Source organism: Barbus barbus (genome assembly GCF_936440315.1).
Source record: "Barbus barbus genome assembly, chromosome: 11".
NCBI classification, from domain to species: Eukaryota; Metazoa; Chordata; class Actinopteri; order Cypriniformes; family Cyprinidae; genus Barbus; species Barbus barbus.
This window is the reverse complement of record NC_136739.1, coordinates 3,274,462-3,290,666: the sequence shown is the minus strand read 5'-3', so window position 1 is coordinate 3,290,666 and position 16,205 is coordinate 3,274,462. Positions and strand designations below refer to the sequence as shown.

General features: G+C 35.4%; 1 protein-coding gene across 1 annotated transcript in view; it reads right to left on the bottom strand.

Annotated features, from left to right (window-relative positions):
- LOC306877145 (alpha-1,3-mannosyl-glycoprotein 4-beta-N-acetylglucosaminyltransferase A-like) overlaps positions 1-16,205 on the bottom strand; it is a 39,929-nt gene that overhangs the window by 3,734 nt on the left and 19,990 nt on the right. The window contains exons 6-15 of the mRNA XM_079428690.1: positions 14,946-14,992; positions 14,707-14,820; positions 10,925-11,000; positions 7,754-7,868; positions 5,428-5,558; positions 5,101-5,208; positions 4,398-4,591; positions 2,227-2,305; positions 1,728-1,788; positions 1,138-1,250 (exon numbers count right to left, since the gene is read on the bottom strand). Of these exons, the coding sequence (XP_079284816.1) occupies positions 1,138-1,250; positions 1,728-1,788; positions 2,227-2,305; positions 4,398-4,591; positions 5,101-5,208; positions 5,428-5,558; positions 7,754-7,868; positions 10,925-11,000; positions 14,707-14,820; positions 14,946-14,992 (1,038 nt within the window). The remainder of the gene's footprint in view (positions 1-1,137; positions 1,251-1,727; positions 1,789-2,226; positions 2,306-4,397; positions 4,592-5,100; positions 5,209-5,427; positions 5,559-7,753; positions 7,869-10,924; positions 11,001-14,706; positions 14,821-14,945; positions 14,993-16,205) is intronic.

Below are 16,205 nucleotides of genomic sequence, written 5' to 3'. Positions count from 1 at the left end.
TAAAAATTATTATTTTTATTTTTTTTGAAGCAACACATTTTTACTGTCCAGTCATCTGTGTTCTGATTTTGGACATATATACGATTTCAGTGTCAAAACTAAACTAGGCATTCGTCAAAATGTTCTCATGTGCTCAGTGTTGAGTTTTTGACAAAAAATGCAAAACAGAAGAGATATGATGTATGGCTTGTTGCTTTATCAAAACACTCTTAAATTAATTAAACACTGTAATAACACAATACCACCCAAAACTTGACATTTTTGTGCATTCGCGTATCAATGAGATGTTTTGAGTGGATAAAATATGGTTTTAATTGAAAAATATGATCTTTTATAAGCTCACAATTTTGAATGCATTAAATACAGCATCAGGTTTATAAGATATTCAGTAACTGCAGATATGATTCTAATGATTCACAGTAAAGGAACTAAGAGGGAGAGAGCAAGCGATCGGTCTAGGGTTGGACAGTATAACCAAATACTCAAATCAGGAGTCATTTCGGTCACACGTTACTTTAAGGTCAAATTCTCACTATTAACAAACCATTAACTATGACTTTTGCCTCAGTAAACTCCTAATAGTTAGTTAAGTTTAAGTATAGGGTAGGATTAAGCATGCAGAATATGGTCATGCAGAGTATGTGCTTTATAAGTACTAATAATCAATATGTCAATATGTTAATAATAGACTGCTAATAAGCAACTAGTTAATAGTGAGAACTGGTCCTTATACTAAAGTGTTGCCGAAATTTCATATAAGAGGAGTGGTATATATAATAAAAATAGTTGGAAATTCAAAGGAAAAAATAGTTTATGTACTAAATAAATCACATGGTATTGAACACTTATGAATAACTCTTATTAAAGGTATTTATTTTATTTAAGATGATGTTTATTTCCTCTTGTATTTCTTGAAAGTGATAGAAACAAAGCAAAAGATAGGATAATTAATAAATAAGTCTGGCATTAGTGCAAAAAGAGCTTCACATATGCAACTCCTGAATTTAAATAAAACTAATGAATAATATAATAAATGCAACCTACAACAGGAATATCACAGCGAAACCTCTACTACCATATACTATGATAGATACTGTCCAGCACTAGACTGGCCTAAACCAGAGGCAGCATACAGACCTCGCTAATAATTGCCCACACGACAGAGTCCTTCTGGACCGTCAGACGAACAGCCACCACAGGGTTAAAGACAGGGTCAACCGTCCCCTCTGCCACTCCTTTCTCAAACTGAGCTAAAGAGAGACACAAAGGAAAAAAAACATGTATTTCTAAAAGGGGAGACCAGAAGCGATTGTAACATTTTGTGTTCAGTTATTTGCCAGACACTTCTTTCCAAAGGGACTTCTGAATAAAAAAAAAAAAATCAGAAGTAATTTATCATAAGAGAACAATATTCGCAATAACCACAGTGCCATGTTTTGAAAGGAAGCTAGAGTGCATTACAGGAAAAATGCAGTGAAAAAAAAAAGAAAATGTTGATTGTGGTTTACTAAATAAAGAGCAAACCAAAAAAAACCTTGTAACTCAAAATGAGTTTGTTGAAAAGTGAAATACTTTCTCAGGCAGAAAGAGAGATGTACTGAGCATATGCTGAATAAGTGTCATCATTGTTTTATAGAGTTACATCACACTGGTTTCTCATATTTGCAAGGAAGGCACAGCAATCATTTGCTTCAAGTGCCGATTTGAGCATGATTTTAACAACTTACCAAGTTTATAGAAGCGGTCCTCTGTTCGTTTGTATTTCTCTTTGGTCTTCAATGCTGTGTCCTGCAAGAGATAACATCCTCATTAAGAAGCACTTCCAGAGCCTGTTCAAAAGGGATATTATACAATATTAGACACAACTGTGGGAGCAATGTTTGTGTACAATGATAAAATAATAAGTAAACCCAAGCTCACAAACCCATTTATACAAACTCCAGCCTCATTTATTCGAGGAGCATCTTCAAGAACAAACATCAAAGCCCATTCGAAGGCTTTTAAGCTCTGTATCACAGCAGGATGGCAGTACGCTGCCTCATTACCACGGTAGCTCAACCTGCGATTGACTAAAATTAGCCCTGGTGGCAGCGTACACAGGAGACCTACGCCAGATATTCATGTAAACCTGCGCTTAGACTCTGACAAACCTGTCACCTCAGGGCTTGATTGGACATTTAGAGGAAACCGTATAAATCTAATTGAGGATATGTCTCTTTTATTTACCGAAAAGGGCAGGATCTCGACAGTAGTGTTCTCGATTTTGTCTCCTGGGTGCTCCTGGTTTCCGCTGCGAAAGAGGAACCTGCCAATCAAAGGATGATTGTTAATGAATATGCATGTACAGGCTCATGAATATTCCTGAACGCATGTACAAACACTGGCAGGACATGGACAAGACTGAGTCGAACTATGATAGCGCAGCCAGAACACACAGATAAGGGGTCTCTAAATAGGCCCCTACTTGAGCTGCTAATTAAATCCAGTCACACGTAAGTGAATTGACACTTCATCTTGTTAGCACCGTTTCTACTCAAACAAACACTTTGAACAGGTCAGGACTCTGTTAGACAAAGAAAATTAATGGGCAAACAACATGACTGTCTGTCCACATCTATTTCCCATCTATCCAATCCCTCGTGGAAATACCCTTATTCACTAACAGGATCAACTGTAAGGATGGTTTGATGTACCACGACCAGTGTGAGAGAGACTTTCACAAAAAAAAACTTTTCAATGTTCAAATTTAATTTTTGTGTAACCTGTCACATGATAAAAGCTGATGCGGTGCCCCAAAAAAAAAAAAAACATTATTATGAATGTTGAGAATAGTTGTGCTGCTTATTATTTTTGCAGAAACCATGATTTTCTTGTACAGAAACTACAGACAGCTGACCAAAAAAATAAATAAACATAAATAAAGGACACTCTGTCATCATTTCCTCAACCTCATGTTGTTACTGTTTGAATTTCTTCTGTGGACACACTGTAAAAGATATTTAGAAAAATGCTGGCAACAGAGTGCCCAGTGGACAGAGTTTTGGAACGACACGAGTAAATGATAACAGCATGGTTATGAATTCTGTGCATGTCACTAACCTATTATCTAGCTGGCTGATATAGAAGAGCTTTTAATTGACAAAAATGGGTTGAAATTTTATATATTTTGTTGACTTCAAATTTTCCACAAAAAAAAAAATTCACATTTAAAATAAAATTTGGTAACACTTTAGTATAGGGACCAATTCTCACTATTAACTAGTTGTTTATTAGCATGCCTATTATTAACATATTGGCTGTTTATTAGTACTTATAAAGCACATATTCTGCATGACCATATTCTACATCCTTAATCCTATTTACAACTACCTTACTATTAATAAGAAGCAAATTAGTAGTTTATTGGGCCAAATGTGATGGTTAATAATTTGTTAGTAGTGAGAACTGGACCTTAAAATAAAGTGAGACAGAAAATATTCTAAAAATATTTTCTGACATATAAAGATTTGTTGCTAAAAATACAGGTCATTCTGGCAGGGCAACCAGAAATCCAATGTACTGACCCAGTTTGGGCCTGCAAAAAAAAAAAAAAAAAAAAAAACGGTTCTCCTCCTAGAGTTGTGTATCTGCTCAACATAGAGCATTGTCACAATCGGGGGTGTGTGTGTGTGTGTGTGGGGGGGGGGGGGGGGGGGGGGTGATATGAATGAAAATACTCCATGTAAACAATAGTGCTGTCAAATTATTAATCGCGATTAAAATAAAATTGCATCCAAAATAAACGTTTTTGTTTACACACATATATATATATATATATATATATATATATATATATATATATATATATATATATATATATATATATATATATATATATATATGTTTTTACTTCTTGATCGAGCATGATAAGCATCATTGCAAAAAGCATCATATGCTTGTCGTCTCCTAATTAGGGCTCAAAATAGATAAATATTAAGTCGGCTTTTAAAAAAAGAAAAAAAAAGGAGGACATTCTTTTTGTATATTTGTGCAGTGTGCTTATGTCAAAAACATGAGTGCATGTGCTTTTGGTTGCAGAATCTTATTTTAGAAGCTTCTCATTAGCCACCTCTACTCCCCTGTGAGGACAGTGAGACATGGGGACGTGTGAATGATGTCTCCTGATTAGAGCTCTCTGAGTGAGTGCGAACATCACTTTCAGGAGAGGGTGAAGTTTACAGAAAGAAATCATTTGGGTGTGTGTATGTGCATGTGAATAGTATATTAAATAAATACAGACAAATGCAATACTGATCCCTCAAATGTCCTCTCACACTGGCTCTAGGTCATCGGGCCATCATTACCATCGATCTCCGAGTGTGTGTGCATCTCTCTCAGTCGTCCTGAGACAGACTGACCTTTCTATGTTGACAGGCCGATCGAACTTTAACAGGACGTAGTCTCCAGCCTTCGGAGTAATGGCCCAGAAGAAGTCCTCGCCTATGTAGGTCTTCTCAAGTGTATGACCTTGATACACTTTAAGAGAGGTGGACACCTCCGCCGGCGGGTTCACATGAATCTTATGCAGCAGAGGTTTTAGGAAGTCTTTATCCTAGCACAGCAGAAAACAACGTTAATAGAAAGTGCAGCTGATGGCCGGACTGATTTATAACAGTCCTTAATAGTAAAAACAGCAAGAAAAATTGGGTAAAAAAAGGTCAGTTATTCAAGAAAAAAAAAAAGGTACAAGAAAACAGGATACAGGGTAAGACAAAATGTTATAAGATAACAGGAATCCACAGCAAGTTTGTGTGGAAGAGAATCAGAAACTTTAGAGTACTTTAAGAGCAAGAGGAATGATTTGACATGAAGAGCCAACGCAAGCGGTCTGATCACAAGCAGTCAGCGATAAATACAAGTGTAACCGGGTTCCAACATGTTTTGTACAATCACTAAAGCTACATTTGTAGTGTAAACAATAATGTGTCCCAAATACCAAATGAAGGACTTGCTTGTTGAACATCCTTTATGCTAAAACAAGGGTTTTAAACTTTGCAGGTGAGGTCACCCAAGACGGATGTTTATAACAAGTGTAAACAACACTCATGAAATAAAAGTTACCGTGAGTTTCTGGATTTTCCCAGCAAGTGAGGAGTGCAGGCCTACGTGCTGAAACAAAGAGGGCCTAAAACGAATGCGCAGACTCGACTTCTGTCTCTCACAGTGTTTCTGGAGAGAAAAAGAACGAGGAAGTCAAATACATTAGATCATGAGAATGAAGTAATACAAATAGAGTTAAAAATAAAGAAATATAGATAGAGACATAACGTGTCTGTCTGTAGGGAGAAAGAAAGATCTGAAACACAAGGTCACATTCTACTCCACTCAAGAGGGTTCAAGGTCAAAGAAACACACACACACACAAACAGTCAGAGAACATTAACTTACGGCATCTTTCTCTGGGTTGCATACTTTGACCCAGAGTATGTGATCCAGCAGCCAATCAATGGGCTTCTCCTTATAAAACATGAACATAAACTCCACAATGAGATTTAGATCTGGGGCTTGGAACATCTTACCTGAACGAGAGAGAAAAAGAGCATAATTAAAAAGTTTATGGTTGTAAAGATTTTTAAATGTTTTTAACTCAAAAATGTTTTCTCACCAAAGCTGCATTTATTTGATAAAAATATGGTAAAAATTACATTATTGTGAAATATTATTACAAATAAAAGTTTTCTATTATAAGACATTTTAAAATGTAATTTATTCCTGTGATGGCACAGCTGAATCTTCAGCAGCCAGTACTCCAGTCTTCAGTGTCAAATGATTTAATGCATCCTTGCTGAGTAAAAGTATATAACAAGAAAGTCTTAAGGGGATAGTTCACCCAAAAATGAAAATTCCGTCATTAATTGCTCACACTCATGTAATTCCAAACCTGTAAGACCTTTGTTCAACTTTGGAACACAAGATATTTTTGATGAAATCCGAGAGCTTTCTGACCCTCCATAGACAGCTACACAACGACCACGATCAAGACCCAGAAACGTAGCGGGGACAAAGTTAAAACAGTCCATGTGACATTAGTGGTCAAACTGTATTGTTATAAAGCCACAAGAATATTTTTGTACGCAAAGAAAACAAAAACAACAACTATATTCAACTATTTTTTCTCTTCCCTGTCGGTCTTCACAACAGCACGATGCATGCGTGTGATGCTGCTGACGCAGGAGCCAGTGTTCAGACATACAACACGGATGCTTCATAACATTACGGTTGAACCACTGATGTCACATGGACTATTCTAACTGTCTCTGTAGGTCTCAGATTTCATCAAAAATATCTTAATTTGTGTTCTGAAGGTGTTTGGAACGACATGAGGGCGAGTAATTAAATGACAATTTTCATTTTTAGGTGAACTATCCCTTTAAAAGAGATTTTCTCAGAAATTAAAATTGTCATCATTTACCCACTCTCATGTCTTTCTAAACCTGTTCTTTCTTCAGAGGGACACAAAAGACGAATATTTATGCAGCTCAAATTATATAGACTACTTTTACGGTGCTTTTTGGGGGCTTGATTGCTCTTGGATACTGTGACTCCATTGTATTGAAAAGAGCAGTGGAAGCATTCTTCAAAATATTTTTTAGTATTCCATGGAAGCACAAAAGTTTTGGAATAGGGTTGTGCGGTATTGAAAACAAATATATAAAATCTCGCTATTTTGGGGGATTTTTTCGATAACGATAATCAGTTCATATCATATTCTGTGTGGTCAGTTCACATCAGTGATAGAAATTAATCTTTTCATATAAGTTTAAATAGATTTTTACATTTTATGGGCAATTTTTACTTTAAATAAAGCCATTTCTTTTCTAAAAGTGTGCATCTTTTGAGTGAAATTGTTACATTTAATCAGTCAATTAGAATAATAAGACATTTAGGCTGTTAACAAACAACAAACTAGTATTAACAAAATTAATCTTTGCAGAAGTAGCATCTGAATGGTATTTAGATGTATTTACACAGTGTTTAATGCAGCTCAGAGGGACATGGAGTGATTTAACCTCCGGTTATAAATGCATAATGTTTTGATATTTTAAACATAAAACAAAATACTGATATTTGAAATTATTTTAAAATGAAAAGACACTTTGAATGTAAAATTAGGCGGCAGCAAGTCAGTGTTAATAAGTGAGTCATTGCCACTGAACCGAATAATTTAAACGGTTGATTCATTCAGGAACGAAACATCGTCATGTTGCTCAGAGACGTAAAACAGTAGCTGTTTGGATTTTGTTTGTTGTTGCCGAAATGGAACAAAAACAGTTTATTGAACTGTTGTATAAAATCAATATCACATTTGTAATCATGCGGCACTCTTCATGTGATATTAACTATATGAAATGACATTTTCTGCCCCATATCTTGAATTTTGAGATCATTCTTAGTGCATTTTATTAGACCGAATCATGCAGTGAACGAACATACTCTAAATGCGTGTGTGCTCTGGTCTAGACTTCATCACGTAATGCAAGCGTGCACTCCATAGGTGTTTTGTTTGGTTTTTGCTAAATACTCGATAATGTCAAATTACATATCGTTAAAACAACAATTACGATATTAAAAATCGCAGACGATATATAATCACACACCCCTAGTTTGGAACGACAGGAAGATGAGTAAATGCTGACAATAACTCAAGTAATCCAAGTGGTATTTGAAGCTGAACATGTATAAAAAAAGATAATTAAAAATATAGAAGTCACACCAATGAAGCCCAGCTGTGAAAACTCAAGGATCATCCAGTCCTCAGTGGCGAGTTGTAGGGCAAAGTTTTTCATGGTGGCAAAATAGTTGGGCTTGGCAACGATGTCGTCCTCTAACTGTTAAAACAACAGGAAACAAATATGAATCATACAGAACAGCTCATAAACCAGATATACTTTCACGCATGCTGCACCTACAAAAAATACCACATCTAACAATCAACCTGGAGGAAGGGAGAAGAGAGAAAAATAATACAAAAAAAAACATAAATCACGTCACACATAGACGCTCTTGCCACCAATGTAAGCACAGACAGACACTAAAGCAAAGCTAAAGCATGTTGTCCTATACTCTGGAGTAACTTGAGTTCCAAAAAAACATGAAAGCAATACCTTTCCCCTCTCCTAAGAGAGCACAGCGTGTATTGAGAGCACAAAGACATGGAGACACTAGAGAGATTTATTGGCACAGCAAAGAAAAAAAGTAAAAAAAAATGACAACATTCAGTAAAAAGCACGTGAGAATGAGAAAGTGGAATGACATAAATGAACATTAATACAGGATGCTTGTCAAATATTAGAAAAGTACTAAATACACAACTGTTCGAAAGTTAAAAATCAGTACGAATGATATTTATTTATTTGAAAGAAGTCTGTTATGCTCACTATTTATGCATTTATTTGATCAAAATACAGTAAAATCAATAATACTGCAAAATAATATATTTAAAAACTCTGTCACATGATCAATCTATCACTATCACTCTATAAATCTTATTATCGATGTTTTTACTGCTTAATATTGCTATGATAAAACTGTTGATTTCTTTTTCCAGGATTCTTTGATGAACAAAGTTCAAAAGAGCTGCATTTATTTGAAACCGAAATCTTTTGTAACAATGTCTTTACTGATAATTTTAGTACTTCGATAAATAAGAGTTTTAATTTTCCTTTTTTAAAAAGAAATAAAAGTAAAGTCTCACTAACACCCAACATTTGAAAGGTAGTGTGAATGTAATACAATAAATCAAAATAAAGCTTTTCATCAAGAACAACTGAAAAAGTAGGAAGAAATCTGCCTCTCTTCACAAGTATGATGTTGCATGAGAGTCTAAAACTTGTCATTTGTGATACTGGATAGATATTTAAAACAATCTGAAACGAGTATAAATATAAAAACGCATTTATTAATTTATATTATTTACATAATGCTCATTCTAACAGATTTGATGAAAGGTGGGCATGGGTTAGTGAGCACTAAACATACAGGATTACAGCTGATATCACTGAAAAAATAACTGGTTGGCAGAAGCGTCTGCTTGATATTTTTCATCATGTTATGCTTTTCATGTTTGTTTGTCCAGGAGAGAGAAATAAATAAGAGGTGTCAAGTTGAGCGTTACGCCGCTTTCAGTCTGCTGCGACCAGCTGCTCTAACCGTAGCAAATTCTTTCCCCGGATCATATTCCCAGCTGTAAAATCATTATCACTTCATAAAAACAGAAATCCCAAAACCACCAAGCCACGTTCCCATGACAACCGCTACAGAGCCAAAGTGTGTCTTTAGGGTATATCCAGATACACGAGTAACCTCAGCAACCCCTGAGCAGAGAGCTTTTGGGGTCTCTGTCTGAACTGAACAGCTTCCAGTGGGGATCTGGCACACTAACTAGAAACCTACACTCAAATATACACCGTTTGGGAAGCGGACTGAAAGCGAATAATTCAATCAAAAGATATTTCATCAACATTTCAGGTTTAAGTTTAACACTGGTCTCAAGCAATTAATCGCGATTAATCGCATCCAAAATAAAAGTTTTTGTTTACATAATAAATGTGTGTGTGCTGTGTATATTTATTATATAAATATATACTGTAAATACACACACACGTATATATATTTAAAGAAAAATATGTTACGTTTATATATTAAATGTTTATACATTATATAATTTATATGAATATAAATATATACATGTAAATGTAAATATTTTCAAAATACATGCTGTATGTGTGTGTATTTAATAAATATACACAGCACACACACATTTATTATGTAAACTAAAACTTTTATTTTGGATGCGATTAATCGCGATTAATTGTTTGACAGCACTACTAAAAATAAATATATAAATAATTAAATTTATAAAACTATTTGGTAGCACTTTACTTAAAGCCTTTATGTATAATGCATTATAAAGGGTTATTAAAGGGTATAATGCATTATAATTGTTCATAATGTGCATTATAAATTGTTGTTAATAACCAAAATTTAAAATGCATAGTGTAACAATGAATTGATAAGTGTTATAATGTATTAACTGTGGTTATAATTATTCATGAGATTGTACAATGCATTATAAGGTGCATTACAAGGCATAATTAATGCATTAAATCTACTTTTATAAAGCATTATACAAAGGCTTTAAGTAAAGTGTTATCAATAATTTATACATAAAATAAAAACATAACACTAAAACTAACAGTCTTAAATGCCACAGGTGAATTTAAGCATTATAAAGTAACGTATGAAAATGCATAATCATTTTACAATTTGCTAAAGATCACATTTAATGCTATTTTTAATGAAATTGTTAGCAATTTAAAAAAAATTGAACTTTAAGAGAATGTAAGAATGCCAAAGATAACCTATACAATTAAATATTCAATAGAGGCCAATATATCTCCAGTATTAATTGATACTGAATAATAATAATAAAAAAACTATACACACTAATACCCAATACAGTACCAATTTATTGTGCATCTTAATTATTGTATGTGGTCATTTACAGCACGCCACAAATGCTGTCAATAGACATTAGATTGAAAAACATTTAGATCATCATATAGGCGATATAACCGTTTCAGAGGTAAAATTCTTTCTGCAATATTTAGCTTATGTTAATGCAGAAACAGCTATGAGAAAGCATGCGTGGGTTGCTTTACCCAAAGTGTAAACACTATGAAGCTTTCAAAACATTGCTCTGTTTCTATTTGTATCCTGACCATCCTGAGACAGCCACACTGACTCAACCAATGGTGTGAGTTTACCGACCAACAGCAGACGGGGGAGTGTTTTGAGAACCTGTTTGAAAAGTCATTCGATTTTTAATTCCGTTCAGTGGTGCAGATTTTACACGCTTAACCTTTAAACTTGGTCATTTGATTACCTGGACATAATAGACCCCTTTGTTCACAGCATACATCATTAGAAAGGAGTAGTCCAAGTTCTGCTTGGTCCTCCATCTACAAAGAAACACAAAAACACGTTAAAAACGGGAGAGGGAGATGTCCAGTAGTCTAAAAGCAAAGGTTTAATGTACAAGTTAGCCTGTTGATGAGTCAGCTAGCTGACCGGGAGTGAAATTCTTGATGTCAAGCTTATGATGAGTGTGACCGACAGTAACAGAAACATACACAGACGAAAAGCTAGATAAGGGTTGGGGGTGAGTCTGTAAACAAAAACGCATCACTCACGCATACTCAATATAAGCTTTGTCATTCATTCGTCCTTTTCGGTAAAGGGTTCAGAAAAGAGAGATATAAATATTCAAAAAGGGCAAATAATATTAAATATGAGATGCATCAAAGCCGCTCAATTCCTTTGAACAAACTGACTTGAGGCCTGTCCACACTGAGAGCGGAAAAGCGAAACGAATTTCTGATGCGACGACTCGCTGGAATAAAACAACAGCTTCCTATGGATGCTTCCACACAGACCGCGAATATTCGCAAGTATAGGTCTCTGCAGCAAAGTAATGGGAGTTACCAGATCGGGGCGTTTTTAGACCATGTGTCCTGATTGGCTGACGTCATAGTGATGGTAGGTTTAGGGGTGGGGTTAGGTAAAGGAGATCATTTTGTTTGTATGATTGAGAAACTCCCAGCAGTTTGAAAACACCCACAAATTCAGAAACGCCCTCTTTTACTCTGCAGAGACCTCAATCTCAACATTCGCGCACCGAAAATGCAAATTTTTTTTTTTTCGTCCAGTCCGACGAATCTTTTCAGTTTCGCAAAGCGAAAACATGGGCAGTCCAATCGGATTTGAGCTAGGATCACGTGACCGGAGCAGCTGCTGTTGCACAAAAGGATGAGAATGCTGGCGCTGTTTCGAAAACCAGTGCAAACAAACACCGAAGAACAGTATCCTGGATAAGAGAGTGGATGCTGAGTTCTTGTAATCGTTGGCATTTCAGAACAGATTTATTCTTACATGTTCTTCATACAGAATAGCATTTCTAATAATTATCCACTGAATCATGTGATCTGTGGAGTCAGAGCGCGTTCACACTCTAGTCTAGATCTTCCGTATTAAAATAAAATAAAAAATAAAAAAAGTGAGTGAAACATTTTTCTACACATGAAATATGAACGCAAATAGACGTGATTATGACGATATATTTTCTGTATGCAGCTCATTTAATTTTTTTATAGAAATAAAGGATGTTTATGACTAATATTAGCAGTGTAACCTTATTAAACATACAAAGAGTGCATGTGTCTGCTTATTATTATAGAAATCAAAATCAACTATAGATCACAATCGGAAGTCATTACAAGCACTCGATGATAAGGGTAAGCATACATTAATAATTAAATACATTTTCAAGTGTAGCTTGATGCTAATTGCACTCATAATTATAAAATCTGAGGAAAAATACATTGTTGGTCGGCACCACCTAGTGTGCAGGCGTGAATTAGCAGAAGGCGAACATTCGTTTCCCGCTCGGTGGGAAAGCAACATTCGCCTCGCTTCTCAGTGTGGAAAGGCCTTTAAAGTGGACGAGAGTAGAGTTTGTGGAACAGAATAAGAACTCAGAAGCTCAACAAGGCGCACACACACACACACACACACAGAGTCATGTCAGATGACATCATTGGGTACAACTTTAAAGTAAGTTGTTTCACTCAGAATCCATCTTGGCAATGGCCTTGATTGTGCAAAATCAACACTAAAATCAAGCACAAAAACCAAATGAGAGCAAAAATGTAGTTAAATTTAATTTAGTCAAAAAGCCAATAATTTAATTAGGAATTGCAACCTAATGAATGATTTAAACAGAACTTTAAGAATGAGAAGCTGACCCTTGCTCAAGTCAAACAAGGAAAAAATAATAAAAATAATGCTAGCAATCTTTCTACAGCATCTACAGGCTTGATTCAGTATCCAAGTGCAGCCTAACAGACCTGCTGTATTTTGGTACAGCAGGTCAGTAGTCTAAGAATGTTCTCTTACACTACTGTTCAAAATTTTGGGGTCAGCGAGAATTTTTAATGTATTAAAAAAAAAAAAAAAAAAATTATTATGCTCATCAAGGTTTCATTTTTTTTTAATCAAAAATACAATAAAAACAGGAACATTGTGAAATGTTATAACATTTAAAATGCTGTTTTTTTTAATGCAATTTACTTCTATGAAGGTAAAGCTAAACTTTCTGCATCATTACTCCAGTCTTCAGTCACATGATCCTTCAGAAGTCATTCTAATATGAAGATTTGCTAAATATTACCAATGTTGAATTAACAACAGTTGGGCTGCTTAGTATTTTTGTGGAAATTGTGTTTTAGGATTCTTTGATGAATACGAAGTTTTATAAAAAATATTTGTAACTGCTTTTTAAAAAAAATTAAGTAATAACTTCTTTAAAAAAATAACATCTTAGAACAAACTTTGGAATGGTAGTGTATGTTTGTCAGAAATGGTTTACTTCCTGCTCTTAATTGCATGGCTCTGAATGAATTTATTTAATATGTTATATTATTATTTAATTTGAATAAAGGAGTGTGTTGAATTGCATGTCTATAAATATTTCTCTCGTATTTAAATTGGGAATAATAATAATAATATTCGGCATTAACACAGACTATTTTTTCAGTCGTGACAACCCTAGGACATACAGAATATCAGAGTTATGAAAGATAGAGAGCATGACACCAAAAGACAGAGGAGGCAGTGAAAGAAAGAGATGCTCAGAGTGATAGAGATTAAATTGAGACAGCTGTGGATGAAAGATTTAGGGAGAGCAGGAGATGAGAAGAGAGGTCCTTTTAGGACAGAGAGAGAGAGGAGGAAGGAAGTAATGAAGAATGAGTTGATGTCTTTGAACTTGAGCTTACTGGCTTCCTGTCTCCAAACAAATCTGCCACGCCTCTCGCTCTGTCTCTCTCCCTCTCTAATCACATTTGTGACAGTAAATCAGCTCTGACTCAGGCACTGAAATATGAGATCAGAGCTAATCAAAACTTTATTTCAGCCTCACCACAGAAATCTCTATGGGCACATAAATACTGTCACGTGCACTCGCTGCAGCAACAGCCAGAGCAACCATATGACAGACCGCGATCAATACACCTACACACAGCACCTGTCAAAGCCTTCAATTAGTTTTGTTCATTAACGATGCATTAAAAGTGACAGTAAAGACATTTATATTGTTACAAAATATATCTATTTTAAACTAAATCTTAACCTTTGAACTTTCTATTTATTAAGGAATCTTGAAAAAAATATATATCATGGTTTCCACAAAAATATTAAGCAGCACAACTGTTCTCGACATTGATGAAGGATTTCTGAAGACTGCAGTAATGATGCTGAAAATACATCACAGCAATAAATTACATTTTAAAATACATTCAAACAGACGACATATATTTTAATGTTTAATACCACTGAACAATAATACAGCATTTTTACTGTATTCTCGATCAAACCACTGCAGCCTTGATCAGCATAAAATATTTGTATTATTTCACCAATCCCAAACGTTTGAACAGTAGTCTATATAGCAACTTTCGGTAATAAATTAGGTCACTTTTAAGGAATACATTTTTCTATATACTAACATTTACAGTATGCAACAAGGCAACTGTTTTATCATATACAGTCTATTAGTGTTTTGTAGAAGTATGTGGCTCCTATAGAGCATAATGTTTCCTGAATACTTACTTCACCCTCTCCTTTGAGTCACCAAAGGTCTCTTTCAAGTTGCTGAAGTCTGGATAGTAGCTGGCAGGGGGAGATATGACCTCCAGTAACCCAGAATTCAGCTCCGTGTAGAACCTGATGGACAATGACAGTCAAGAACAACAGTTAGCAAGGCATCTGAACCATTAGGTTAAACGTACAATTGAGATCATAACAAAACTTAATCTTGAGGAAGTTTGGCAAGAGAAAAGGTTACTTACTCTTTTTCAAGGCCTGCAACCACACTGTTTACATAATCTATGTCCGTCTGTGAGGAAGCAAACAAAGCACTGGTTAGCGCACACACACACACACACACAGGTGCAGTAACTACTAAGTAAATACACCAGCATCACCTGACAGCCTGGAAAAATATGGGAATAGGAGTAACTCTGCTCTGGGCTGTTTGTTATCTCGGTGAGGAGGACGAATTGTCTTTTCTCACGGATTTTCTTCACCCTAAACCATCTGTGGGTGCAAGAACTGCAAAACTGCAGTGAGTGATGTGGAAAGGGATATCCTCTCTCTGTCACACACATGTGCTGGGGTAACACAAGGGTCTCATTAGAGGGTCTTTAGATGCACTGGGTGTTCCCGCTTTACTAAAGCACTCCAAACTAATTACTGTACTACCATTGTTACAAAAATACACAAGAATAGCTGATGACTGATCACACAGAAAACATCAGTAACATCAACACACAGACACTGAGGCGGGTACAAAACACCAGACCACAGACTGGAGGAAAATAACTACATGTTTTATGCCAAGACAGTCGATGTATAGAAACACTGTACTGTTCTACAGGTGTTCAAAGGTGTTTAGGAGCCAAAACGAACTCCCCAGAAAGTTTGCATTGGTGAGCTGTATCGAACTGCCGAAACGAACAAAAAACAAACTTCGGTTCAGCCTGATTTTGTTCGAAATGACGTCATATCAGTTCGTTCTTCGATTTCGTTTGAAGTATTTTGGGGCCTTAAAAGCGCCCATAGCTCTACCAACGTGGCTACTGGGAACCCAATGCTTTATAAAAAAAACTTTGGCGTCAATAATTCAAAAGGCATCAATATTTTTATGACCATAAAGCTAGTGTCTTGATCATTTTACAGGCCTAAAAATATGAATGATATATTTATTCATTACATGTTCTTTGCATTTAATCAGCTGCCTGTATACAGTCAAGGTTCTACGGGGGTGCTAGAGGTGCTAAGCGCCCTCAAACGAAAGCAGGACTCAGTTGAAGCTATAAAAAAAAAAAAAAAAAAATAGGACACTGGTGAACACTCCAGAGCTTCATGTTTTTGCAGTCAATTTCAACTGAGATTGCGATGAACTGAAGTGAGTGACAGCTTTTGGAGCACATTCTGTGCACTTTCTTGGATATAATCAAGCATGCAGTGACATTGGCATATATAACCTAAATGTGGCATTTAAATACGGATGTCACCATCATTGCAATAATAACCATAAAGGCAAAAAT